The sequence below is a fragment of the Hemicordylus capensis genome, chromosome 2 (genome assembly GCF_027244095.1).
Source record: "Hemicordylus capensis ecotype Gifberg chromosome 2, rHemCap1.1.pri, whole genome shotgun sequence".
In the NCBI taxonomy this organism is placed as follows: domain Eukaryota; kingdom Metazoa; phylum Chordata; class Lepidosauria; order Squamata; family Cordylidae; genus Hemicordylus; species Hemicordylus capensis.
Window position 1 is genome coordinate 186,582,299 of NC_069658.1, and position 27,874 is coordinate 186,610,172.

The 27,874-nt window shown below is 45.0% G+C and overlaps 1 protein-coding gene across 2 annotated transcripts; it reads right to left on the reverse strand.

Moving 5' to 3' along the window:
* Positions 1-54: 54 nt before the first annotated feature.
* PLP2 (proteolipid protein 2) lies at positions 55-23,074 on the reverse strand. 2 transcript variants are annotated; one of them, XM_053302898.1, is made up of 5 exons: positions 22,813-23,068; positions 4,151-4,306; positions 2,025-2,120; positions 1,603-1,693; positions 55-808 (listed from the first exon to the last, which is right to left on the reverse strand). In XM_053302898.1, the coding sequence occupies exons 1-5, from the start codon at positions 22,900-22,902 to the stop codon at positions 789-791; spliced, it is 453 nt and encodes a 150-aa protein (XP_053158873.1). In that variant the 5' UTR covers positions 22,903-23,068; the 3' UTR covers positions 55-788. The 2 variants fall into 2 exon arrangements, with proteins under 2 accessions (XP_053158873.1, XP_053158872.1); XM_053302897.1 differs by having other exon boundaries at positions 786-916; positions 22,813-23,074.
* Positions 23,075-27,874: the final 4,800 nt, after the last annotated feature.

Genomic DNA, 27,874 nt, shown 5'->3' on the forward strand with positions numbered 1-27,874 from the left:
TCTGTCAGAGTTGGTGATGAAGAATGCTTAAAAAAAAACTCACACTTGGCAACATTTAGAAGCAAACAGACCTGGTTCCAAATCTTTTTTTTTTTAAACTTCACTCATATATATATATATATATATGCGCATATAAAAAATTATTACATTTGTTAAAACAGTTATTTCTTATCTGTAGACTGCAGTGTGAGCTAGGAGTACATACAAACTGAATGGAAGCACCCAGCATCTAGCATCTCCCCACCCACCAATCCTAAATAAGACAACTCTCCCTCTTTCAAATGAAGGGAAAATCAGGGGCATAAGAGGGAAGGTGCTTAATCGGCCAGGAGGCGAAAACGGAATCCAGGTGTCCTCTTTGCTCTACTCACTAACCCAACTTTCTGGATTTGATTGCCCACTCCTGGAGGTCCTATCCCCTACCCCCATCTCAAAGTTTAAACTGGTTTATTCTCTAAACTGGGCTTTGGCAAAACAAAAAACCCCATAACCAACAAGAATTGCCATAATAAACCAGACAATTTATTACGGCAGCCATTCATTCCCTAGGGTTCTAAAGAACTGCCTTCCTTCTTCCCTGTTAGGCCAGAGGCCAAAATGGAGAGGGTGTCCCGTGAGATAGGAGTAAGGCAGAGGGATTAAGCTTTCTGTTTGCAGGCATTCAGGGGAGAGAGATGGTGATGCTGCTGAATATCGACTGGCGAAGCCTCTCGCTGGGAGACCCAGCAGGAGGTTCTAAGAGACGGATCCAGTGTGGTGCTTCATCATGACGGGGAAGAGAAACATCCTCAGATCCCTTCAGTAGGCACTGTAAGGAGCAGACATAACAAGCAGATGTGAGTGAGGTTATTCTTGCAGCCTATTCCTCCCAGAGGATGGAGAACACATTAAGGAACTACTGGAATTACTGCAGGACCTGCAAGTCAAAAGATTGGACAGGTTAGCTTCCATTAGTGTGTTGAATCTATCCTTTCCCTCTGTCCATCAGTGCTTCTGAGTTTGCTCCTCTCTAGCTTGTTGTCAACTCCCTTCCTGTCAATAACATTCAGCTTCTTCTGCTCACGGCTGTTGCAGGTTTTCCACTACACATCCCCTCTCTAGTAGCTCCCTCTTTTCCTCATCTCGACTCTTCCACCACCTATTTTTTCAGCTCTTACTTTGCGTCCCCACTCCTCACAGCCCCATTTCTGTGCCTGCACAAAACCCAGGCCTTTGTCGCATTTGTCTTCCAGCAGCAGATGGCTTTTCCTGACTCTAGGTCCTGAATGAGTTGACCTTAAGTTCTACTCACAGGAGCTATACCGTTGCCAACTTTCCATTGGCGATCAATACTCTGAACTGTTAGAACATTATTGGTGTCACAGCAGTTTAACCTAAAGCTTGAGAAAGGAGGGACGGGACTTGCAGGTGAAAAGGAACAGCTAGTTTTTATATATCCAGAGAACAGGTTAAAAATAAAACCAGTCCCTCAACAAAGAAACAAAAATCCAGTGTCTGGACAAAGATTCGGTGTCCATGAAGGTTGGCACAGCAAGGAAAAGCCACCAAAGAGAAACGCAAAAAAGATTATGTGCCCTATCTCCTTCAGCAGGAGGGACTTACCAGTGTGAGGAGATGGATTTGCTTTCTTGAGAAGTGGTATGCTGGTGTAGGCATCGTAACCAAAGAAGACTCCGGTCAGCAACCCAAACACCTGTTAAATGTGAATGCAAGTTTAGTTTGCACTTCCTTACCTCCACATGGAAACCCCAAGTTGTGGCTTTTGTCTTGCATCCATCCAAGGAGTGTGAAATGGCATCTCAACTCTATCTGTAGAGTGCTCTGTTGTAGGTCACCTGGTTCCTTTCTAAACAAGGCCTCTCACATTGGAACCAGAGCAGACTCCTATAGAGTCCTTCAGCCAGCATAATCCAAATGCGAAGCATACCTTGCCCTGCTGACTGGGGATTTCCCCAGAAACTCAAGCTCACTGCCAAATCAGCATTCCAACTTCCCTTTCCCCCTCCAGGACTGTTGGCATTTACCCCAGCAGCGATCCCAGCTCCATCGTGGTGGCCTATGAGGACGATAATGGAGGTGATGAGGAAAGCCAGGAATGCAATCGCAGCCCTTAAGAAATCCTAAAGGAAGTCAGAGGAAGGAAGAGTGTTACTGCTGTGCAAAACTACTACTACTACAACTGTCAACTAGTTGAAACTTTTTCACAGTTAATCTGCTTTTGCACTGATTTAATTTGAATTAGGCAAGATGTGATTGGCTGCATCAATCTAGTTTTGAATTCCAATTTTAAATATTGAGACAGAACAATCCTTCTTGGTCCTATCATGTCTGGAACCTCTCCTGGGGTAGCAGATCATGGCTCTCCTGTGCACTACTTGTCACCAAGCACTTTTGAACTTACCATCGTATGCTGAAAGAGGACACTCATATCAGGATTTAGGAGGACTATTTAGAGGGGTGGGTTTTTTTTTGCATAATTTCTTCTGTGTTTTCAAATCAAAAACTGTGTTAACCCCTTCATCCCTTCTGTTTGTTTTTTCTCATGTCCCCAACTTTGTTGTAATTACTTTAATACTGAATAAAATTAGATTTTTAAAATTAAAATTAATTATAAAAAAGACTATATTGAATAGTTTTCTTTTTCATTCCCTATGAAACACACAACACACCCCTAACTCTTAGCCTCACTGATTATTAATTTGTAAGCAATAGATTAATCACTTTAATGCTTTGACTAACTTTAGTCACAGCCTTAGCCCACGTCTACATTGCAATTCCCTGAGGTCTGTGTACTTTATCAAAGCAGACATTAGGGCTTAAGAGTTGCCTGAAGTTTCCTCTGCTCTCACCGAGATTTTTACTGTGCCCCACAGAAGCACAAACAGAGGAGGCAAGGGGCCTTCCATGAGAAGTACCCGCATCCAAAGTAATGTAGGGACCAGTTGTGAATATGGCACTACCTAAATGCAACATCACTAGAAATGCCCCTCCTTGTAACAATGTTCCACATGGCTGGAGCAACATTTGAAGTTCTTATCCTGTGCCAGCTTGCAAGGTACATGCTAGTAACCTATGACCCATGCGGAAGCTGTTTTGGCATGCAGACACTACGCATATATGGGCCAGCGAAAAAGGTCAGAATCTTCTAAATATGACAATAGCCACATGGTGCATGCTTACCGCCAGGCAAGACCAGGCATTAGTATTGCAATAAAGGTAAAGTTGCGCTGTCGACTCAGTGTCGACTCCTGGCAACCACAGAGCCCTGTGGTTTTCTTTGGTAGGATGCAGGAGGGGTTTACCATTGCCATCTCCCACGTGCAGTATGAGATGATGATGCCTTTCAGCATCTACCTATATCGCTGCTACGCAATATAGGTGTTTCCCATAGTCTGGGAAACATACCAGCGGGGATTCAAACCGGCAGCCTCTTGCTCGCTAGGCAAGTCATTTCCCCACTGCATACGCTTTCTAGTGGTGAAGGAGGTGGGCTTCTAAGAAGTCAAGGGTGGGCCCTAAAGCCACTCAGGAGCTACTGGGAGCTCTAGGATTTATCTGAAGAAGCTCTCTAGGCATTTGGCCTGGTTTGTCCTTTTTGCCAGTTCCTTCCAATACTGCAGACCTGACTGGCTGAATAGGGGCATGGCCGACCATTTTAGTATAGCAATTTATTTTCGGTCACTGACCAGCAACCTATCATTTTTAATCTTGCACTATAGATACTCTGGGTTGCTTCTACTTTCCCTCCATTTCCTTTCCTCATAAATACGACTCACTTGCTCCTCTCCTCTCCTATCCAGCAGCAAAATTCTCCCAGTATTTGGGGGTTTGATGTTAAAAACCCTTATTTTGGTAGATGTCAGTTTTTGTACAAGCTGCCATTAGCTCCCAGCTGCCCAAGCTACTATTTTGTGCGGAGAGCTCCCAAGGCTCTAAGCACGCACTCACCCCTGTGATGAAACTAGGCAAAATAGGGTGTGCGTGTGGGAGAAGAGATCAGAATGGTACAAAAGTGATGAATTTGGACAAGAATGCAGAATTTGAGCTACCTCAATGCAGTGGGGTTTTTTGGGGGGGGGCACACACTACAGAAAACCCTCCTCCCTCTTTGCCCGCACCACCCATGCTTGGTACAGAACGTAAGCCTTACACTCCATCCCCAGTGGATAAAATTCAGCTGGGTGTGGAAGTCACACATGTAGATGATGAAGAAGACGATGCACAAAACCAACTCAGTGACGGCCAAAGTTACGTAGCCGGGCGTCCATGAGGCCCCATAGCAGATCAAGATGATGATGCACAGAACCTGGGAGGAAGGAAGAAAATCAGCATCAAAATGTGAGACTGAGAAAGAGAGACCCATAAACCCAGAAAGAGCAGACATACACCACAAACATTAAAACAAATAACCCCACCCATCCCCCTGAACATGCTGAAGGCTGGAGTTAGAAAATGGTTTTCTCTCCATCTGAGGAGATGGTCCCTTCCTGCTCCCTGAGCCCAGCTGACTTATGATGTACAACTGTGTATAGGAGAGGTCTTCCGTTTTATTTTTGTACAATACCTAGTATATTTGATGAAATATTGCTTTTATTTCCAAGAAATTCCATAGTCTGCTCTGGAATACAGTACAGCACACTTACTGCTGCTCTGGAAGGAATATTTATGCATGCAGTTTGCCCCCTACCCCTACTCTTAGTGCATTGCTTGTAGATCACAGTGCCCACTACTTATTTATTACATTTCTATACTGCCCCATCCAACTGCTCAGGGTGGTTTACAAAACCAAAACAAAATTTAATCATTTAAAAATCAAACTTAAAGCCACAAAATCTAAACAATTCAAACACAGTTTTTAAAAACAGTTAAAACAAAACAATTTTAAAACTCTGGAAGGCCAGATCCCACAAAAAATAAGTTTTAAGGGCTCTCTTAAATCTTTGATCTGCACCCTAAAGAATAAAGACAGTTGGGAGTGGGGACTGTGGTTGTGTTGGGAGATATCTTAGAAGCAACAAAGACTGCACCTACATGTTTAGGAAATGCACAAACGACAGTAGCTTTCCTTGGGGCTGTATCACTCCACAATGCAAGGGGAAGATGGAAGCATGTGTTTCACAAGTCTGAATGCTCCCTCATACTTTAAAAAAAAACAAAAACGCACGCCCTGCATATGTCAAGATGACAGCTAAGACAGAATGCAGATAAGAATCATGGCTGTATCTTCCCTTCTTTCAGAAGTGTCAAGCCTGTGAAAAGCTAGCATGCCAAAGAGAACTTACTTGTAAGTTCTCTTTGGCATGCTAGCTTTTCACAGGCTAGACACTTCTGAAAGAAGGGAAGATACAGCCATGATTCTTATCTGCATTCTGGCGTGGCAAAATCAATCCTAGGGGGGCTGAGAATTAGAATGGTGTACAAATGATAGACTAGAACTAGGGAGATCTGTGTTCAAATCCCGGCCCTGCCATGCAACTCACTGGGTCACCTTGGATCAGTATCTCTCAGCCTAACCTACCTCACAGGGTTGTTGTGAGGTTAAAAAGTGTGGGGAATTGTATGTATTGTTCAAACAATCAGAATTTGGGCAGAAGCCTCCTGTCCTAATTGTGGAGCTGTGAGTACTCCCGCTTGCCAATCGTCTATCACTAAAGCCAAGGTCGGAAGTTGTAGAAGATTAAAGCCTTTGTCTCAGAGCAAGCTTAAGTGAGGGAAAGAAAGGCTGAATCATCCCTGCTGAGCTGCCTGGCTAGGCTTCTCCTAAAACTATTCTGTATTATTGGTAGGTTCAAAATGCTGCCACCACCACCACCACTACCACTACTTATCGACAGAGCTTGAACCTCCCTGGACTTGGGGTGGAATCCCAGGGAAAACTATTTTGCTATCAGATGAGTACAAAAATCTTCCACGAGCAATCCTGCATATGGTGAGAAAACAGATAGCTGCTGAACGTTTGAGGACATGTTTGCATCAGAGAAATCCCCCTTTAGCCCCCACTTTTCCTGAGGTAAAAACCAACTCGGAGAGGCTTGTAAAAAGAAAAGACTAAAAAACAACAGTTTTATTCAATTTCTACCGACTGCTTCCATCTGAGGCTCTCTCAGCTTTTAGGTACAGTTAAGAATACTTTGTAGGGTTACAAAAATAGGTTGCCTTAATATATGCTTAAATGTTTATAGAGTCTTTTGCAATGCCCTAGGTAGGATGGGTGTAGGCTAGTGATTCTTATTTTAATTATGTTACAGGTAAACAATAATAGAACAGTATCAGGAATATGAAAAAGCACACACACACACACACACACACACACACACACACACACCAAAAATATATAATGTCCCTAACACAAAGTCTAGTTTAGTCAAACTTTCCCCTAGACTAAACTTCCCACCCTGGCTCCTTGCCTTGAACTCACCAAATGCCTAATGAGAATTCAAGCTTCCTACATTCCTGTCTTTCAAGGATCTGCAGAGTTATTCTCCTGCAGCCAACTTCCATGGCCGCATGTCTCTCTGAGCACTTCCATTCTATCTTCTTCTAACAAAGAACTCCCTTCTTCCATCCTGGCAACCGCTCTCTAGGTCCCACCCACCTGGTGTGCTGATTGGCTGAGCCCTGGAATTCACCAGCCTGTCAGTCAAGACAGGGTTCACTTCCCGTTAACTCTTTAGAGGGAGGAGAGGCTGGTCGCTACAGGGGCATCCAATAAATAAAGTTGGGACAGATGCCCTCTCAAAGTATCCATTAGATTGTTCACAGTGGGTTTGCCCCACATTGGGCCATGCCCAGTCTTGCTTCTCTGACCCAAATTCAGCATGAGGATAGGGGTCTGGAATAAATTAATGCAAGGAATAAGATGTGTGGAGTAGGATAAACTAACCATTCTGGTGATTCTGAGCTCTAAAGTAGAGTGCTTCTCAGTGCATATACACATAATACAGTTTGCTTGTACTTTAAACAATTTACAGCGCAGTTCTATGCATACTTATTTGTAACTATATATGGTGAGGAAGAGGGGGTACATCATATACACCCCACAAAATGCCACTAGATATTACCAGCCTGGTAATCTAGCAGTCACAGTCACCTTATGTACCAATATGTAAACAGGGACACTGCAAGGGCAGTCTGAGGTGGGGCAACCCTGTTTTATAGTGTGTCTTGACAGCATGAATCTAACCCTTTGGAGTGCTCTTGTGCTCACTGTGAACACAGTGGTGTGCCCGGATCGATTTTTAAAATTTGATTTGACCTTGAATCGAATCACAAAAATTCAAATTGATTCATCAGATGAGCCAGCCATTGAATACATTTTAAAATTCCCTCCTTTTTTGTTCCCCCCTTTTTCAATCTGAGATCCAGCAAAACAATTATAGCAGCAATAATATACTCAGCACTGAGAAAAGAAAAACACAAAATCAAACCTCCCTCCCTCCTGTCCTCTTCTTGCATAAGGGCTCTCTCTCTGCCTCCCGGTCAGTGTATTTGAATAGATTTTGAAATTCTCCCCAAAAGTGTCCCCCCACTCTTTCCTTCCTCCCCCGTTCCAATGGGGGCACAGTTGCTCATGCCAACACTTGATTTTAATAACAAGCCAAACAAGAAGCAAGGAAATTTCAAGCCAGTTGGAAGCCAGTGCCAGAAAATCAATCAGCAAGGGGGGAAAGCCTGCCAAAATGGCTGCACAAATCACATGAATCAATTTGCATCAAACTGGGGCTGATTCAATTTAACCTTAAATCAATCCCTTCATTTAAGGGGCAATTCGATTCGTGGTCAAATCCGCTAATCAGCCCCATTCGGTGTGAACCAACTTGCACATCTCTAGAACACATTTTAAATTTATTATTATTATTAACATTTTATATCCCACTCTTCCTCCAAGGAGCCCAGAGCAGTGTACAACATACTTAAGTTTCTCCTCACAACAACCCTGTGAAGTAGGTCACGCTGAGAGAGAAGTGACTGGCCCAGAGTCACCCAGCAAGTATCGTGGCTGAGTAGGGATTTGAACTCGGGTCTCCCCGGTCCTAATCCAGCACTCTAGCCACTACACCACACTGGCTCTTAATGTCAAGTAAGCGACAGTTACTATTCTAAGGCCATTGTGGTGGGGATGATGGGAGTTGCAGTTCAACATCTGGGGGCTCAAGTTTGAGAACCCCTGCTCTAAAGACTAAGATTCTATTTACATGCAGATTTTGGAGAGAAAATTAAGCATGTATTAAAATCAAGTCAGGCACTGACCCATCTAGTTCTGTATGCATGGTTTGCTCTGCAGAGTCCCAAGTTGGGATCTTTCCCAGTCCTTATATCCTTTTAACTGGAGATGCCAGGGGTCAAACCTGGGATTTTCTGCTTGCAAAGCACAATCACTTATAATTGCTTCCCAGTCCCCATCCCGGTAAAGTAACTGGGACAAAGTGGAGGCAAGCCCTGAACTGGGCCTCGCCCAAACGATCTCCCAGCAAGTGAATGGGCAGCTGTGGGAATATTCCAGCTGAAGCAGCTAGTAGCTGCATCTGGCAGCTTAACATACCAGGTGTGGGTCATGGAGACAAAGGCCCAATCTGTTCCCCAGCACACTGGACAGAGAAGATGCAGAAGCGCCTGGGGGTGGGGCTATCACCAAGACAACCACTAAATAAACTAGAAGCCTACTGCCAAATGCACTAGGGCTCAGCCAGGACTGAGAAGATTTAAAGGAACAGGCCTCCTTTAGCAGGCCAAAGGAAAGGTACAGTGTGCATGGTACAGAGAGCAGGGCATACAGCTAGCAACAGGAAGGCTGAAAGGAGTAAAAAGCGCCAGCACAGAAAGATCTCAAAGCAGGTGGCAGAATCCAATAAGATGCAGGGGCTGTTATGGGGCTAAAGGCAGGTTCATGCATACATGTTTGCCACTTGATAACAGCAACATGTAGTTACAGAGTTACATGTAGGACCAGGCTGTTGTGGATACACCACCACAGACAAAACTTGCATTTCACCCGAAACACAATGACTGCTTAGATCAGGCCTGCTCAACTTAGGGCCCCCAGCTGTTTTTGGACTACAACTCCCATAATTCTTAGCCACAGCAGCCAATAGCCAGAGATTATGGGAATTGTAGGCCAACATCTGCAGGACGGCCGAAGTTGAGCAGGCCTGGCTTAGATGAAGGACTGCCAAGAATGAGAGTCAGGAAGTCACCAGTTAAAAGATTACCTGGACTATTAGGGACTAGCATGGTGGCCATGTAGACAAGTCACTTAAGGAAGAGGGCCATAGCTCAGGGGCAGAGAGCACAAACATTGCCTGCAGAAGGACCCAGGTTCAGTCCCTGGAATCTCAGGGTAGGCTTGGCTGAGAAACCCCTCTCTGAAACCCTAGAGAGCCACTGTCAGTCAGGGTTAGACAATACTCCACAGGATGAACCAATGGCCCGACTCAGTATAAGGCAACTTCCTATATTCACTCTCCGAGTTTCAGCCTTCCTCAGCAATGTCAGAGTAATAATGCAGTCCTGCCTGACATTGACAGGGCTACATGCAAGGGACTTTAAATGTTACACCACCAAGGGAAGGAGATTCTGAAGCAAACCTTTGTTTCACCACTCAGCAGATACTTTTGCAACCCTGTTGCTCTCTGTCTAAGCCATCTTAGACAGAGACATTTCTTAGACATTTCTCTGTGCAAACCGCCCTGAGCCATTTTTGGAAGGGTGGCATAGAAATAGAATAAATAAATAAATAAAAATAATAAATAAATAACCCAGCAATTCCCAGCTTTTTCATTTAGGCAGACCTCTACATAAGTCATCAAAAGCTTTTTTTTTTTAATGCTTTCAGTGACAATGTTTTGACCACATAAGCAAGCCATTTAAAACGTGTTTAACATAGGCTATATATTAAGGGGTATTAAAAACGCAGCTATTTCTCATTTATTATGCTCACTCTCCAACACAGCAAATTCCATTGTGAATAATAATGTAACACTGGATACAGAAGAGGTACACGAGATTGCATTTGCATTTCCCTCCACCCTGTGGACCACCTGCAGTACCCCCACAGACGACAGGCTGGGAACTGCTGGTCTAGGCCAACTCTAGGAGCCAGTGTGTTGTACTGATTAGAGTGTTGGACTAGGACTGGGGAGATCCGAGTTCAAATCCCCAAACAGCCGTGAAACTCACTGGGTGATTCTGGGCCAGTAACAAATCTCTCAGACTAACCTGCCTAACCAACCTCACAGGGTTGTTGTACATGGTTATGTTTATCCTCACACTACTCTGGGCTCCTTGGAAGAAGAGTGGGATATAAATGTAAACTAATAACTACTAACTGGGCTGGGCGCAGAGTATCTGCACCTCTAGTTCTCCCCGCCCACGCCATCGTTCCCCGCCAAACCGCCTAGCCCCTGCCATTTTCTTTGCCTGTCTGCTACCACCATTTTCTCCCTCCCCCGCCACTTTCACCTGCCCACTCCCTCCATCTTCTCTGCCTGCCCGGCACTGCCACTGTCCTCTTTCCCTGCGGGCAGCTTGCTTGCAAACTCTCGCGAGAGCTGCCACACATGGGATTAGTGACGGGTACACCTAAGAGAAATAAATAAATACACACACAGAGAGATAATAATAAGAGGACAGTTCTGGGGGGGGGGGTTTCCCTCCCTTTCCCCAGAGTTCCAGTAGGCTTTCCTTTTTAAAGTGACAGTTCTGTATTAACAACCAATACCAACAAAGTCTTAACCAAAGTGGATTGCATTTCAGTTCCTCTCACATGAACACTAAAGATGAGTTACATAGATGCTAAGTATCACAACTACTGCAAAAAGGGGGGGGGGAGGAAGAGATAATGCAGCACTTATCTATAACAGCTACAAGAGATGTGCGTATTCCTCCATAAATGGAATACAGAACTGCTAGGCAGTATCTTTCGTTTAAAGACAGAACACAGTAACTCTAAAATGAGTAGATACTGCAAGGTATTACTAACGTTATTATAGTTTGTTAGTTATTTTGGCCTGACTTGAAGGGTAGGGCTCCCAACTGACTAGAAAAAAGTTAGACCATAAATCAGTAAGTGGGAGTTTTTCATAGTTAACAAATAAGCATTGCCAGCTGTGAATATTTGCACTGCAAACTGCTCTTAAAAGGGACACTGGAAGCTGGTCCATCCAGCTCAGTATTGTCTACCCAGACTGGCAGCGGCTTCTCCAAGGTTGCAGACAGGAGTCTCTCTCAGTCCTATCCTGGAGATGTCAGGGAGGGAACTTGGAACCTTCTGTGGGCAAGCATGAAGATACTCTTCCCAGAGCACCTCATCCCCTAAGGGGAACATCTTACTGTGCTCACACATGTAGTTTCCCATTCAAATGCAAATCAGGGTAGACCTTGCTTAGCAAAGGGGGCAATTCATGCTTGCTACCACAAGACCAGATCTCCACAGGAGCATGGATGAGTAAGAAAGCTGGCAACTCTGACGACCAAGAGCAAGTTATACCACTTTAAAATCAATACCAATGTGACCATTAAAAATGCTAACACAACACGTGTTCTGAACACCACTTCCTTGCTGTTACTAACATGGAATCATATTTTAGGGATTATTAATGTGGTATATGGTAGGGATGTGCAAACTGATTCGGGTACAAATTGATTTGTACCTGAATCTAGCTGATTCGGGTGATTTGGAGACAAAACAAATCACCCTCGTGGTCCATTGGCTAGATTTGGGTCCAAATCGAATTGTGCCTGATTCGAATCAATTCGAGATTCGGATACCTCTTATTAATTCCCCCAGATTCACAGCTTTCATTTTTAAAAGAAGCAAAAGAGCTAAGCTCTAGCCCTTGTAGAAGTGGAGTTTTGGAGCAAAATGTGTGGTCACTATTTTTCAAGTGTTTGGATTCTTTGGTGTATAATAACTTTCCCTCAATAAATCCCTGTGAGGATTCATTACACACCTTCATTTCTTCTATTCATTTTGACTGTCTTTTTGACAGTGCCCACTGTCAACTGCCATGTGTCAGCTACACCCCACTCCCACCCACAAGGCAGTGGTGTACTACTCAGTTTATGTTCTAGGATTTCCCCCCCCCAAGTGTTTAGGCTCTTTGGTGTCTAATAACCTTTCCTCATAATGAATCCCTATGAGGATTCATTACATACCAAAGAGTCTAAACACTCAAACATTCCTAAAATATAAACTGAGTACTCAGTGGTTTGTGGGTTGCGGGGTAGTTGGAACATGAGATGCCACTAATTCCCCACCCCCACCTGCAAAGCAGTGGGGTCAAAATGAACAGAAGAAATGAAGGTGTGTAATGAATCCTCATAGGGATTCATTATGAGGAAAAGTTATTAGACACCAAAGAATCTAAACATTTCAATATTCCTAAAAATTAAAATGAGTACCCCCACTGCCTTGCAGGTGGCAGGGGTATAGTTGGCACATGGCAGCTGACAGTTGTCACTGTCCAGTGACAGCCAAAACTGCTATGAGCCTTTCTGGAAGGGCGGTATAAAAATTGAATAAATAATAATAATAAAATGAACAGAAGAAATGAAGGTGTGCAATGAATCCTCATAGGGATTCATTATGAGGAAAAGTTATTATACACCAAAGAATCCAAACATGTGAAAAATAATGATTGCACATTTTGCTTCATAACTCCACTTCTACAAGGGCTACAGCTTAGCTTTCTTTTTTTTAAAAAAATGAAAGCTAGGGATCTGTTTTAGGGTTAGGATATGGCAACTTCAAATCCCCATTGTTTCCTATGGGGGAAATGTTCAAAATAAGTAAGAACTAAAAAAGTTCATTAAAATCAACCAAGTGTCTCACTGCCTTGAAATTTGGGTGGTAGGTGGCACCCATGAGGAGCTACACACCACCCATATTTGGTGCTCCTAGGACATTGCTAAGTGGTCTGAATTGAATCAAAGCAAATACAAGTCGAATCTGGGGTGATTTGGAGAGGGTAGATTTGGATACAAAACAAATCAGAGGTGATTTGTTTTGGGCATAAATCAAATTAAAAAATCAATTTGTGCACATCCCTAGTATTTGGGGCTGTATCCAGCTTGTCAGGTTGCATCCCTGAGGTCCGTCTCTGCCTGATCATTAAAAGTTGCTGCCAGATCAGGACACAGAGAAGCTATAACATCTATCACCCATTTCCTTTGCCCTCCGTCTATCTATCTGAATACTGCAAACTACAGCAGGTGAGGGGAATTGCCATTGACTCCTACCTAGATTTCTGAGTAACTGGTGAAATCTCTAGGTGGCAACTCGAGGATTCTCTCTCTCTCCTGCACACTCATGAGTTGCTGAGAACTGACATATCACACAGAATACATCACGTAGCAGTTCCCATGGATATCAACCTCACAATCCAAGCCTCAGTGCACTTAAAGCAGGGCACATACACCAGAAGTGTCTGCAATGCAGCAAGTAAGCCAAACCACAATTATTCCCATGCAAACAGATGTATTGACAAGCGTACTGCCAAACAGACAGATCAATGGGGGAAGACTCCCTAGGTTAGGCAAAGAAAGAGAGAGAAAGAAAGAAAGGTCTTAAAGGAATGGAGTTTGAAGCAAGCAGTTTGATGGGATATAATACATACACACACACACACACTCATCAGGAAAAGGCCAGTATTAACAGGAAATGTAGAATCTTTTAACTGTAAAAGAGCACAGTGGCTAACGGGTCAACAAATAAACTGGTAACTGTCCCTATCTGACCCATCTCAATGTCTGGCTGTTGCTTTCCTTGTGTCTTTTTTAGATTATGAGCTCTTTCTGGACAGAAAGCCATCTTATTCCTTTTTCTACATATGCCACTGTGAGAACATTTTAAAAAATTGGGGGGAGAAATGGTCTACAACCAACATTTTACAGTATTCGTCCTGTTTGAAGTTTTTACTAATGAACCATCACAGCTGCCTGAACATTTGTCTAATTCAGTTGACTTTGACTTTAAGCTGGATGATATGTAAATGCACACTTTCCCCTCTGTGGTTAATCAAAGTAAAATCATCATCTGGGAACGCTTCAGGAGAAGAATCTGAACTTTATTTAGGTGGGGAATGCCCTCCAGCTACTAGGAAATACTACCCAATTTGGACTCTTCTTTGCATGTCATTTAATATTAATCTCCAGCTTTGCTAATATGAAGACCATCCAGATTTTCTTTATTTCTGCTCACTGATTTTTAAGAAATTCATTAGTCCCAATTACTGCTAAATGACTGAATAACTGCTAGCATCTATCTTTTCATAGAGCAAGTGTCCTTTTCCATTTTGTCCTATCATGCTTTGCTGCAATCCAACATCTTTTGCACAAGATGTTGTGAGGCACAAACCACAGTCCAATCAGTTTACAAAGCAGCTTCCTGAATCTAAAGGTGTAAATGCATTGCAGGCGGAGCTTCTGGCACTTCCTCCTTCAGTCATGTCCTTTTCTTTTCAGTGTCTAGAGTCGACAGAGGAATACCTTGAGACTTGAAACCTCACCCACTGTAGTGATCAATGCAATTTTGAGCTGGTCCTTACCAGACTAGTCCTGTTTGAATTTCTCCATCCAACTGTGACTCTCAGTTTTCTTAGAGGGCTAACGGAATGGGGTGAGGGGCATCATGGCAGCAGGTTCTTTTCTCAACCTACACACACTTCTTAGGACATGTGCTAGGAATCCCCCATGCTACAATACTACTTCTCCCACATGTCTAGATTCATTTACCTCATGTTGCAAGTTACTGTTTGCAGACACATTCTCTGTTGGAAGGATGCATACTTGTCAAATGAAAGGTATATTCAATCATGCATGGGGAGTTTGAGCCTGAAGGACTGCAGTATATTGTGATGCTGCCGATAAAGACCAGAAATTTATTCTTCAGACGTTTATAGCAGGAAGTATTTTGTCTCTGTTCCAAATAAAGGCCTAATGCACGACACACCACTTCATGGGCATCCTTGAATGCATGCCACCCACCTAATACGACAAGGGGTACACCCAGACGAGACCCTCTACAAATGGGTGTATAACTTTAAGTGTGAATTTCCTCTGCCAGTCTCTCATTATATCATCATATGGATGAAATCAGATTCTTTCTAACCTGAAATAGCAACTCTATGGAACAATGCTAGTTATTCCAGATCAGTTTAGAGAGGGAAAAAGTTCATTTCTGTATTTTGTGCATAAGAAATATCCTAGAAGGGACATTTCGGTCTAGACTAGAGGATTGTTGCTTTGGTCATCCTATAAGATAGGAAGCTGCCTTGGATCAATATCTGCTTCAGTATGGTCTACACTAACTGGCAGTCGCTCTCCAGGGTATCTTTCCCAGACCTACCTGGAGATGTCAGGGATTGGACCTGGCATTTTCTCCAAAGATGATATTTGACTACTGAGCTATGGCCCCATTCCCAAAGATGGTGTCTTCCATTAGAGCAGCAGAAGTTGGCTGGATAAATCTTGTGGATTTTGTGCAATCTTTTAAAGGAGACAATGATGCATCCTCAACTGTACAGCACTAGAGTCCTCAGTGATAGGGTGTGGCATTGCATAGGCAAGCCAGTTCTTCCCCTTGCTCCTTTCTGTTTCCTGCACCTTCCTCATGAGTCTTGTTAGGGCCTGCAGTTCTCAGCCTTATAAAATCCACCTAGCATTCCCATGCTGCTATCCCAACCCAACCCTCTGGCCTTAAAGGAACAGGCTCGCCTCTTAAGATTAAAGTTCAGGTTATGGTCTGGTGGCATTTAAGCAACTATTGGCTATTTCGGTCCTATTGCAGAAACTTGAACCTGCTCTGAACCCTCATAAGGAGGAAGCTTTAAAAAGCTGCAGCAACACCCACTTTCTCCATCGGTTATGAATCCCTAAACTGGTGAAGAGGAGATATTGGATTGGGAGTCCGAGGTTCTCTTTTCAAAGCTGAAGAACTGGATTAGAAGAGGTTCCTGTTAATTATTAATTAAGGCAGGAGGGACTTATGGAAGAGAGAGTGACAACCCTATCCAACTGCTCTGGCAAAGAGAATGAAGCAGGAGCTGCACCCATTTCTGAAGCAGGGATGCACTGCCCCACCCGACTCTTGCAAGGCCAAGGGAGAATTCTGCCCCACCCCTCAGTGCCTCTCTCTAGGGGTGGGGACGAGAACAGACAAAACACGTACATGCATGTCCACAAGGATGTACATAGTTAAGTTCAGACACATAAAAACTCTGCTCACACATTATGCCCAACACTTGTATCACGAAGGTACGCGGGCACAGATCTCTGTACAGTTATTCACACATTATGCTGAACACAGGTTCAGCAGTAAGTTTCCCATCTGTACCAAGCATTTGAGGGGCCTGTATTCAAGTTCACTTTTTAAATGAATGCAAGTGCAGTAATTCACACAAACACATGTACATGTGTACAGAATATGTACACTTCTACAACACAATTTCTGAATAGGGCTAAAACTTGAGCCCTATTCAGATATCATGTTGTATGAGTGTACAGATGTCTATACATGTGTACATGTTTTTGGGTGAATGATTGCACCTGCATTCATAGGAACATAGGAAGCTGCCATATACTGAGTCAGACCATTCGTCTATCTAGCTCAGTACTGTCTTCACAAACTGGCAGCGGCATCTCCAAGGCTGCAGGAAAGAATCTCTCTCAGCCCTATCTTGGAGAAGCCAGGGAGGGAACTTGAAACCTTTTGCTCTTCCCAGAGAGGGTCCATCCCATGAGGGGAATAATATCTTACAGTGCTCAAACTTCTAGTCTCCCATTCATATGCAACCAAGGCAGACCCTGCTTAGTTAAGGGGACAAGTCATGCTTGCTACCACAAGACCAGCTCATTTAAGAGTGAACCTGGGTACACACCCCTCAAACATATGGCACAGATGGCAAAGCCTTATTTAGACACTTCTCTCCCCCCACCCCACAAACTGCTCACATTTACAGCACTGAAAGGGGATAGGAAGTCCCGCCCCAGCACTGTCACACACTTCCTCTCTCCAGCCACTCATGGTTACAACAATGGTTTGTCTGCAGAGGGACCTGCTGTAATGGTGAGGGAAGGCACTTCCATGATCAGCAGCCCAAGCAGCTGGAGAGGTGGGGAAAGTAACAGCACCAGGGCAGGACTGTAACTCTGAGCAGTTGAGGGGGGACATCTGGATAACTATGCGGCAGCCAACATAACATGTTAATAACTGTACCTGTGTACACTTTACGCTCAGACAAATACTGAACATAATGTACGAATAGGCCTTTGGTCATACTGTGAAACAAACTCAGTGTAAAGTGCTCACCACTTGTTTCATATATCATCCATGACTTTATCTTGGATGAAGATGCTGACCTGGTGTGCATTACAGAGACCTGGTCGGGAGAGGCTAGTGGCCCAGTTTGGTCCCAGCTCCTCCCAGTGGGTTACTCTGTGGTGGAGCAAGTGAAAGGATGTGGGCGAGGAGGTGGGGTGACTATGGTCTATAAGAATACTATTTCCCTTACCAGGATCCCTGTCAGGGAGTTGGCCTATATTGAATGTGTGTTCCTAAGTCTAGGGACCAAGGATAGACTGGGACTTCTGTTGGTATACCGATCACCCTGTAGTCCAACAGAGTCCCTAACTGAGCTGATGGTTCCGGAGTTGGCACTGGAGTGGACCAGGCTGTTGGTGGTGGGGGACTTCAATGTCCATTTCAGGACTGGATTGTCAGGGGCAGCTCAGGAGTTCATAGTGGCCATGACAACTATGGGCCTATCCCAAGTGGTCTCTGGACTGACACATGGTGCAGGTCACACGCTCAACTTGGTCTTCTGCTCTGATCAAGGTGGTGTTCCGTGGGTGGGGACCCCTGTTATCTCCCCACTGTCGTGGACGGATCACCATCTGGTTAAGGTAGGACTTGCAGCTACAACCCACCTCTGCAGGGGTGAAGGACCCATTAGGTTGGTCCGCCTGAGAATGTTATTGGATCCAAGAGGATTCCAAGAGGAAGTGTTTCAAGCTGGCTCTGCCAGTGATTCTGTCGATGCTCTGGTGCAAATATGGAATAATTAACTTACTAGAGCGGTAGACACAATAGCTCCTAAGGATCCTCTCCGACCTGCTTTAAAGTCAGCCCTGTGGTATTTGAATGAACTGTGGGAGTTGAAGCGGCGAGGTAGACAACTAGAGCGCAAGTGGAGGAAGACTCAGCACAAATCTGACAGATTGCAACACAGAGCTTATTTGAGGATCTATGCTCTGGCAGTGCGGATGGCAAAGACACGGTTGCTTCTCAGTTGCAGGCAATTTTGGATGACAGTTTATTTAGATCCTTTCCAAACTGGCTTTCAGGTGGGCTATGGGGTTGAGACTGCCTTGGTCAGCCCCATGGATGATCTTGAACTGGCAACTGACAGAGGGAGTGTGATTCTGCTGATCCTTTTGGATCTCTCAGAGGCTTTTGATACCATTGACCATGGTATCTTGCTGGGTTGGTTGAAGGAGGCGGGATTGGGTGTCACTGTCTTTCAGTGGTTCCGCTCCTACCTCTCTGGCAGATTCCAGATGGTGTCACTTGGAGACTGTTGTTCTGAAAAGCAAGAGCTGAAGTGTGGGGGTTCCACAAGGCTCCATACTGTCTCCAATGCTCTTTAACTTCTAAATGAAACCGCTGGGAGAGATAGTCAGGAAATTTGGTCTGGGATGCTATCAATATGCTGATGACACCCAAATCTATTTCTCCATATCAACTTCATCAGGAAATGGCACGACCCCACTAAATGCCTGCCTGGAGGCGATACTGGGCCAGATGAGGGATAACAGGCTGAAGTTTAATCCAAACAAGATGGAGGTACTGTTCGTAGGGGGTCGGGATCTGAGAGATGGTTTCTATCTGCCTGTTCTGGATGGGGTTACACTTCCCCTAAGAGATCAGGTTCATAGTCTGGGAGTGCTACTGGATCCCAAACTCTCCCTGGTTTCTCAGGATGAGGCTGTGGCCAGGAGTGCTTTCTATCAGCTTCGGCTGATACACCACATACATCCATTTCTGGAGACAAATGACCTTAAAACAGTGGTACGTATGCTGGAAACCTCTAGGCTTGACTACTGTAATGCACTCTATGTGGGGCTGCCTTTGTACATAGTTCAAAAACTACAATTGGTACAGAATGCGGCAGCCAGACTGGTCTCTGGGTTACCCGAAGGGACCATAACACTTATTCTAAAAGAACTGCACTGGCTGCTGATATGTTTCTGGGTGAAACACAAAGTGCTGGTTCTTACCTATAAAGCCCTTACTGAGCCCCTGGTGACGCAGTGGTAAAACTGTCGCCCTGTAACCAGAAGGTTACAAGTTCGATCCTGACCAAGGGGCTCAAGGTTGACTCAGCCTTCCATCCTTCCGAGGTCGGTAACATGAGTACCCAGAATGTTGGGGGCAATATGCTAAATCATTGTAAACTGCTTAGAGAGCTTCCAGCTATAGAGCGGTATATAAATGTAAGTGATATTGCTACTGCTATTAATGGCTTAGGTCCATGGTACTTAAGAGAGCGCCTTCTCTGTTGTGAAACCTGTCGCTTGTTAAGATCATCTAGAGAGGTTCAGTTACGGCTTGTTTGGTGGCAACTCGGGACCAGGCCTTCTCTGTGGCTGCCCCAAGGGTTTGGAACGTACTCCCTGCTGAAATAAGAACATCTCCTTCTCCTTTGCTTTTAGGAGGACCCTGAAGATGTACCTGTTTCCCCAGGCTTTTAACTGAAGTTTAAATTTTAATGTGTTTTTATCTATTGTGATTTATCTGTTTTTATGAATTTTAAATGTTTTATATTTCATATATTTTTAATCTGTATACCACCTAGATATTTCTATATTAGGTGGTATAGAAATTCAATAATTCAATAAATAATTTATTTAAAAAATGTATATTTGCCTTTCACTATGCAGTTACAAGAAGAATTACAAAAAATATAAAGCAAATGTAACCACAAATAGCAGCACCCAACATACTACTATTTGTACAACCAAAAATACAGCATAAAAGCACCAGACTGGCAGAACAGCTTAGAACAATCTGAGAGAGAAAGGTTGATGGAGAAAAGCCTGCCCCAAACAAGAAGGTTTCAAAAAGGCAGGGCACCAACTGGATTTTTCTTTTTTTAGGGAGAAAGTTCTACAAGGAGGAGGCGGCAGCCACCACAGAGAAGGCCCTTTCCTACCTGCCTGCCAGATGGAGGGCAGCACACACAGGAGTCACTTCCTTCATATGGGTCAGGCAGATTGATGGGGGAGAAGATGGGCCTTCAGTACTGTTTGTGAAATACAGTTACAAATAGCTATCTTAGTATTTATCTATATTACTACATTTCTATCCCACCCTTCCTCAAAGGGCAGTGTACAAGTTTCCCTCCATTTATTCCTGACTTTATACCTTTACTATACTGGCTCTCTAGATATTTTTTTAGAATATTCAATATATTGCTTTTCAATCCACCCACTCCCCAATGTTATCCAAAATGTTTTACATAATGAAAGAATGAGAAAATGATTCCCTGACCTAACATGAAATGCACTGGAGAAACAGCGGATGAAGAGTCTCTGTGCTGGATTGAACAGAGCTCTGCTAATTACAAGGGAGGCACTACTTTAAAAGATGCCTCTTTACCCAGTTAGCAGGGCCATAAACTTTTATACTATACTAATATACCACATATTGTATTCCATAAGCCAAAACAAACAAATTGCTTTTGTAATATTTCAAAACAGAGGGACTAACTAACAAGCCTGCCTGAAATCGGCCAGGCCGCCCTTCCCCTGGAACCCAGATGTTAGGTTGAACTCTGCATATGCTTAGACACACCCTTATTTCACATGTCTCAGGGCTCAACCCTGGTTTTGAAAATGGGTTTTGTCGTCCCGGTGTAAATGAGTGACAAAGCAAGAGGATCGTTTTCTTCTTCCCTCCCCTGCAACCCCCCTACACCTTTAACAGCAATAATAGAAACAGCGATGTGGGAAAGTGTCACCTGGCAGATTTGGGCTTGTCACTCAGACAGTAGTTTCAAAATTAAAAACCAGAAAACAAAAGGTTTGCAACTCTACAACCGTGCGTGCCAGTCAGAGAGCAGACTCAGGACTACGCAAAAAAAGCGACCCATTCGCGACACCACGTCACAGGTATAGGACAGCACAACGCAGAGTTGCAACATCTGTCTCCATCTTGCGTCTCCTTCAGTGAACCGTTTGACACAGCACCGCGCCAAAAAAACCCGAGCGACGCCTTCCAACTAGCTTGCGACGAGACACACACAGAGACTGGTCCGCCCGCGCCAGCCTGAGTGACTCACTCCGTTACGCTCGCCTCGCACACACGGCGGCACACAAGCAACAGTAGCCAAACAGCGTGGCCGCGGTAGCCGCACCCAAAAGCATGCCCCTGGGCGAGGACGAGGCAGACGGAGCTTGCTCGTGCGAAGACAGCCAGCCGCGGCGGGGAGGAAATGGCACAGGAACTGCACGCGCCTCTCCTTCGCTCTCCCGCTCCTTCAACTCTTAGGCACTGCTGCTTTTCCTGAAACCGGCATGATCGGAATCCCCCAGTGCGGGCCGTTAGCCCTGTCCCGTCCTGCTTCTTCTTCTTAATATAGCGCCTTTGGCGCGCGCGGTAGAGAGAGAGAGAGAGCAACAGGGGTGTAGCTGTAATTGAGTGGATGGGTTCCAAGAGCCTGGAGGGCCCCGCCGGCTCCTCCACCCTTTCCCCCTTTGCTTCGTTATCCGGGGCAGGGGCCACCGGGAGAGCGGCGAACCCGGCTCCTCTGTCCTGGCGAGCAAGAAGCTCCAAGTCCTGCCCCAAAGGCCTCCCAGCCCGGCCACCAGAACCCTGCTCCGAGGGCCCTTGGAATAGAACAGAACTTCATGCCGAGGAGACACGCATAGGAGGACTGGGCTGCAAACAGGGGGAGGAGGGAGAGAAGCGAAAGAGACAACCGAGAGAAGGAAAGACGAGGGCGAGCAAAAAGCGGGCAAAGGTGCGGTTCGCTAGCAGCGTCGGGTGGCTTCTTTCCAGCTAGGCGCGTGGGAGGGAGCGCTCAGGAGTCTTCCCCGCAATCCAGTCCCTCCTTTTTTCCTCAAAGCTGGGACACCCCCCCGCACCACCCCTCCAGTGACTGCAACGCGAGCGAGACTTCTCGCCCCTTCCTCCGGCCCTCTTTCCCTTAATGTCTTCTTCACACAAATAGGGCGTTTCCCCGGCCAGCAGTTCCCAGAGGCACCGCAAAATCCGCGGTCGCCCAGGACGCCTGGGTCCCATCCCCGCTTGGGAAGGGAGCAGTAGATCCTGGGGCTATTGGGGAAGGGAGCGATGCGTGGTGGAGGGAAAGAAGGAGCCACTTGCCCCCTCTCGCCGCCACATGCTCACTTGCAGCGGATGCCGCCGACAGGCTCTCCAGGAATCACGTTGTTTTCCGAGAGCACCTACTTCGGGGTGGAAGAGGAGCGAAGGAATATAGGGACCAGATTTTCCCCGTCCCAAACTCTGTAAGATTAAGCCATTTTCTGCCTGTAGACAGGTTTGCTTACTTTGGTCTAACTCAGTATCCCTGCACTTTTCCAGCAATGATTTTCTCAAGATGGGGGTTGGGATTTGTGTGTGGGTGCCAAGAAAAAGTGCCTTGGGAGAGAGCGGAAAAGTGATTCCGTTCTTACATATTTGGTAAGTTTATTCCCCACACACACACCCAGCTCCTGGGCACACTATCTCTTCCCCCGCCCAGCCCTCCTATAACTTTAACACCACCACTACCCGTCCGTCCCCTTTGCTCTTACTATCTCCACGGTGAGGATCTTTCCCTTGAGGGTGCACACGTAGGTGAGAAACTGATCCATGCACCCTTTGGAGTTGCCGGACGAGTCCATGGCACCAGGAAACCCCTTGGCGGGGGAGACGTCCAATTGTTTCCCCCGATTCTTCTCCTCGCTCCTTGTCAAGCACGGGCTCTGCAAGTCAAGGCGGGCAAGGGCGTGGGAGCTTGCTGATGAGGTGTGGTTGGCAGCCTGCTGGGCAGGGCTTATTCGGTAGCTGTCCCTTTAAGGGTAGTCTGAAGCGGAAGGGGTGGCCTGGCACTTTGGAATAAGGAATCCAGGCAGGAAGGAGTCTGGCGACCGCTTAAGGTGGCACAGGAATATTATTAGGGAGAACCAATGCAGCATTGCTATTATTCTTTGAGGCTATGCTGTCCAAGGCACACTTACTTAAGTTGAGATCCTCTGAGAGGTCACCCTGCTTCAGGGTATCTTTGCTGCCACCACTCAGATCTGTTTTGGCAGGATCTGAGATCAATCAATCAATCCTCTTCTCGTCCCTCTAGTTGGTTGTGTGATAGGGTGGGGCTTCTCTGGTGATGTGGGAGAGGAATACGGGTTCTAGGTCCACTCCCATGATGAGTAAGGATCTAGAACCTTAAGGAGGCTTGAAGGTTTTCCAAATCCCTGCTGACTTGCCATATCTATCTTATTTGTTTGTTATTTCTCTGTGTAAACTGCCCTGAGCCATTTTTGGAAGGGCGGTATAGAAAGCAAATAAATAAATAATAAATAAATAGTTAGATATATGCAGACAACCAGTTTATTATTGGTTTTGCTTATGATCTTAGTATTGTGGAAACTTCTATGAGGCATGTGAAATTTATTTGAACCTTTTAGTGCAGGGATTCCCACCCTGGGTGTACTCCAGATGTTGCTGAACTACAGCTCCCATCATCCCCTGCCACAATAGTAGTTGGGGATGATGGGAGTTGTAGTTCAGCAACATCTGGAGTACCCCAGGTTGGGAATCCCTTTTTTATTGGATTAAGAGATTTTTCATGAAGGCGGATTCAATATTTATGGTCTATGATGTTCTTACAACATTAAGAAGATCATTACATCATTCCTCTTCATCTGCTGAGTTTTGCAAATCAAGCCTGCTAACTGAGCAAAGAGGTGCCTTATTAAAGTGGTGATTCTTTTAAATTTAACAAGGGGAGAACAACTGGCCCTATCCAACCCCAGCACAGCATCCTCCCAGTGGCTGTTGCTGTTGTCTATTTTGTGTTTCTTTGTAGATTGTGAGTCCTTTGGGAACAGGGAGCCATCTTACTTATTTGCTTTTTTGTGCAAACCAGTTTGATAACTGTTGATGAGCGGTATATAAATGTTTGTAGTAGTATTAATGGCACAGTAGCAGGCCAAATTCTTTTTCCTGGTCAGTTGGCAACTTGAAAGGAGGGTGAGCAGTAGCCCTGTTAGCAGGATGAGGAAGAGGTGGGCAGGCCTGTAGCCAGCCTCAAAATCTTTTTGGGAGGAATTGCAGAAGTCAGGGGAGGCAGGTTATAAAATGTTTAGTGAAAACAGTCAGTGAGGCTGGGGAGGAAAAATATTTTTTTGATGTGGCAAACAAACTATGCATTTTAGGTGTCCTTACATCATCACAAACTATGCATTTTAGGTGTCCCCAAATCAGTTCCCACCTGCACCTCAAATGTTCTCGTGTCTGCCATTTTGAATTGGAGTGGATGACATCATTACAAACTACGCCCTTGAGCCGTCCCTATGTGTCCCTACAGCTGTAGCAAATTTGGTTCAAATCTGTTAGGTGGTTCATAAGTTAGCCCAGTTATGCCTCAAACGTTCATGCATCCTTCATCTTGAATGGGGTGGGTGAAATCATCACAAAATACGCTACTGAGGTATCCCTATGTGTCACTCACTACAACTGTACCAAATTTGGTTCAAATCGGTTAGACAGTCCACAAGTTAGCCCACTTGTGCCCCAAAGGTTTACACATCCACTGTCTTTATTGGGGTGGATGACATAATCACAAACTATGCCATTGAGGCATCCCTATGTGTCCCTACTATGCTGTACCCGATTTGGTTCATATTGGTCCAGGCATTGCGAAGTTGATGGGGGAGGGGGAAATGAACACATGGGTGGACACACACACACACAGAATAATGCCAGTGATCTCATAAGCCTACTGGAAAGTAGGTTAAGGAAGACAACCCTGCTACAGTCCTTACTCGAGAATGGTAAGCATTTTCCATTTGTGTCCTCTGGAGCAGGGATTCTCAACATTGGGTCCCCAGATGTTAGTGGACTTCAGCTCCCATAATTCCCAGCCCCAGTGGCCTTTAGTTAGGGATTATGGGAGTTGAAGTCCAATAACATCTGGAGGCCCAACGTTGAAAATCCCTGCTCTGGAGCACCATGCCAATTATGTCAGGTAGGCTGGGCTGAGAGGTGTTGATTTCCCTCATAGGGTGATTTCCCACATAGGGAAGCTTCATAGGGAAGGAAAGAGTTGAACCCATGGGTCTTCACAGCCCAAACTGATATTTGTATCCACTTCTGCACCAGGCTGGCTCTTGTTTGCCCTGGCTGAGGAAAACAAAGACTTCAGGGTGAGTTGCTGGTGGATGTGGTCACTGTCAGCTTTGCTGTGAGCATGGGGTAAGCCAGGCATCCCCAAACTGCGGCCCTCCAGATGTTGCTGAACTACAACTCCCAGCATCCCTAGACACAATTTTTTGTGGCTGGGTATGCTGGAAGTTGTAGTTCAGCAACATCTGGAGGGCCGCAGTTTGGGGATGCCTGGGGTAAGCCCTCAAACTGGAAGCAGCAGTTGCCTGCACTGGCCAAAAGAGGTACCTCAGCAAAAGCTTAATTTGTGGAGTGAGGTGTTTGCATGGCAAGTGAAAGCCACACATTTTCGTGGACAATCTGAGATGGAGTTTGAGGATCCAGACGAACACTCTGGTAGAACAACAGGTGTTTAAATTCTGATATTTTACAGTTAGCAACTTTCCTCTCTGCCCCAGTTTATAATGATGATGATGATGATGATGATTTTTACATTTATATCTCGCTCTTCCTCCAAGGAGTCCAGAGCGGTGTACTACATCCTTGAGTTTCTCTTTCACAACAACCCTGTGAAGTAGGTTAGACTGAGAGAGAAGTGACACACCCAGCAAGTCTCATGGGTGAATGGGGATTTGAACTCAGGTCTCCCCGGTCCTATTCCAGCACTCTAACCACTACACCACGCTGGCCCCTTTGTCCCTTGTCAGTCCTCAGTCTCTACACTTGTGTTTGTCTGTGTGTTGATGGCATCCCACATGGCATTGGATGACTGTCTGATGCTTTCTGCAGCTTCTAGACTCTTCTGCATGGCAGCCTGTCTGCTCCTAGCAGCTGCTCTGCCCAACTCCCTGTCTGGCCTATCAGTTGCATGATGATTGAACAGTTTGACCCTGGGAGAGAGGACCTCCTTTATGTACTGAAGTCTCTACAAAACTTTAATTTATCCTTCCTGAAATCGGTTCTTTTTCTTTCCTTTTTTCTAACTCCTTCCCCCTTCCTCCAAACTGTCTTCAGCTGCTCCCTCTCTATCTTCCACCAGCCTTAGCAACAATCACCTAACACCCGTTGCCTTCACTTTTTCTCCACCAACATCCAATTTTCCCAAGCAACTGTTGCCTAGCACCCATTATCCATATTGTCCCTACTGGCATCAGCCACATTTGATTATTCTATATTTTTAGACCCCTGCTTGGTTCTTCTGGATTGTCTTGGTGGATATGTTGGGAGAGTACATAAGCCATTTGTTTGTAATTTGTTTACTATGGCTAGAATTTTAATTGCTAAAGTGTGGAAACATCCTGGAATGCTATCGAGGCTTGCCTAGTTGCATCAGGTTTGGAATATCATTTTGGGGGGTAATATTTTAATTTATACTAGCTGTTTATACTAGAGCATCTGCGCCTCTAGTTCTCCCCCCACCACTGCCGTCTTCTCCCTGCCAGCTGCCACCGTTTTCTTTGCCAGCCTGCCGCTGCCATTTTCTCCCCCCACCCCCGCCCCGCCTTTTTCTCCCTGACCGCCTATCCAGCACTGCTGCTTTCCTCTTCCCCTGCCGGCAGCTCGCTCATGAACTCCTGCGAGAGCTGCCACACACGGGATTAGTGACAGTTACTCCTAAAAGAAAAATATAGAGAGATAGATACTGCTTTTCAGTTGCAAAGTTATCAAAATAGTTTACATAGAACAAGGAATGAGAAGATGGTTCCCTATCCCAAAGGGCCTGATAGTCTTATAAAACATATATACACACATTAAGTTAGGCTGAATAGAGGCAATTACTCTCCCCTTGCTAAATACGAGAGCCACCACGTTAAAAAAGTGCCTCTTCCAGTTTGCAGGGAATAACTTCATATAATCATTAAACATATAAGCAGAAGATGGAGTCTGTGGATTCCTTCTTAAATTGGAATCCTTTTCTAAGAGCTGGTGTTGGAATATAGTAATACTTGCTCTTAATGTTAATCAAGATAAATCTTATCTTTTTGCATATGGTGTATTCATTGTGGCAGGTTCTTGTATTGTAGTTTCTTTCTTTTTAAATTATTATTATTACTATTATTGATACACTATCATTGATAGTGCTTTTGTAGGTTTTCTTTTCTATATTTGTTTAATAAAATACGTTTTAAAGACTCATGTGAACCAGCCATTAAGACTGCATTGAGAAGGTTCTGACCATTTTCACGATTCACTTCTATACCTCATTCTCATTTAATATTTACTGTATCAGTTTATCTTACACAAGGTCTTGTAATGAAGATATTTCATTTCGTAATTATTACATCGAGTTTTCCAGCGCCCTCTTTCTAGGATTGCCAGCTTTTCAAATGGTTTCTGTAGCAGTGCCTTTTACAGCAGCTTGAACCTATGGTAAAGTTGTGCCCTCAAGTCGGTTAGCAAGTGATAATGTTCTTTATCTCTGAAGCTCTTCACAGGTAAAGAACAGCTTCTGCACATCAAGTTTTTCTTTAAAAGCTGGTTGAGGCT

Excerpts from the sequence above, each read along its gene's own strand:
- PLP2 (XM_053302897.1), bottom strand. The coding sequence starts at position 22,902 with ATGGACTCGTCCGGCAACTCCAAAGGGTGCATGGATCAGTTTCTCACC. Across the intron at positions 2,121-4,150 it reads TTATCCACTGGGGATGGAGT|GATTTCTTAAGGGCTGCGAT; the intron begins GTAAGGCTTACG and ends GACTTCCTTTAG. Across the intron at positions 917-1,602 it reads AAATCCATCTCCTCACACTG|GTCCTGCAGTAATTCCAGTA; the intron begins GTAAGTCCCTCC and ends TTTGACTTGCAG.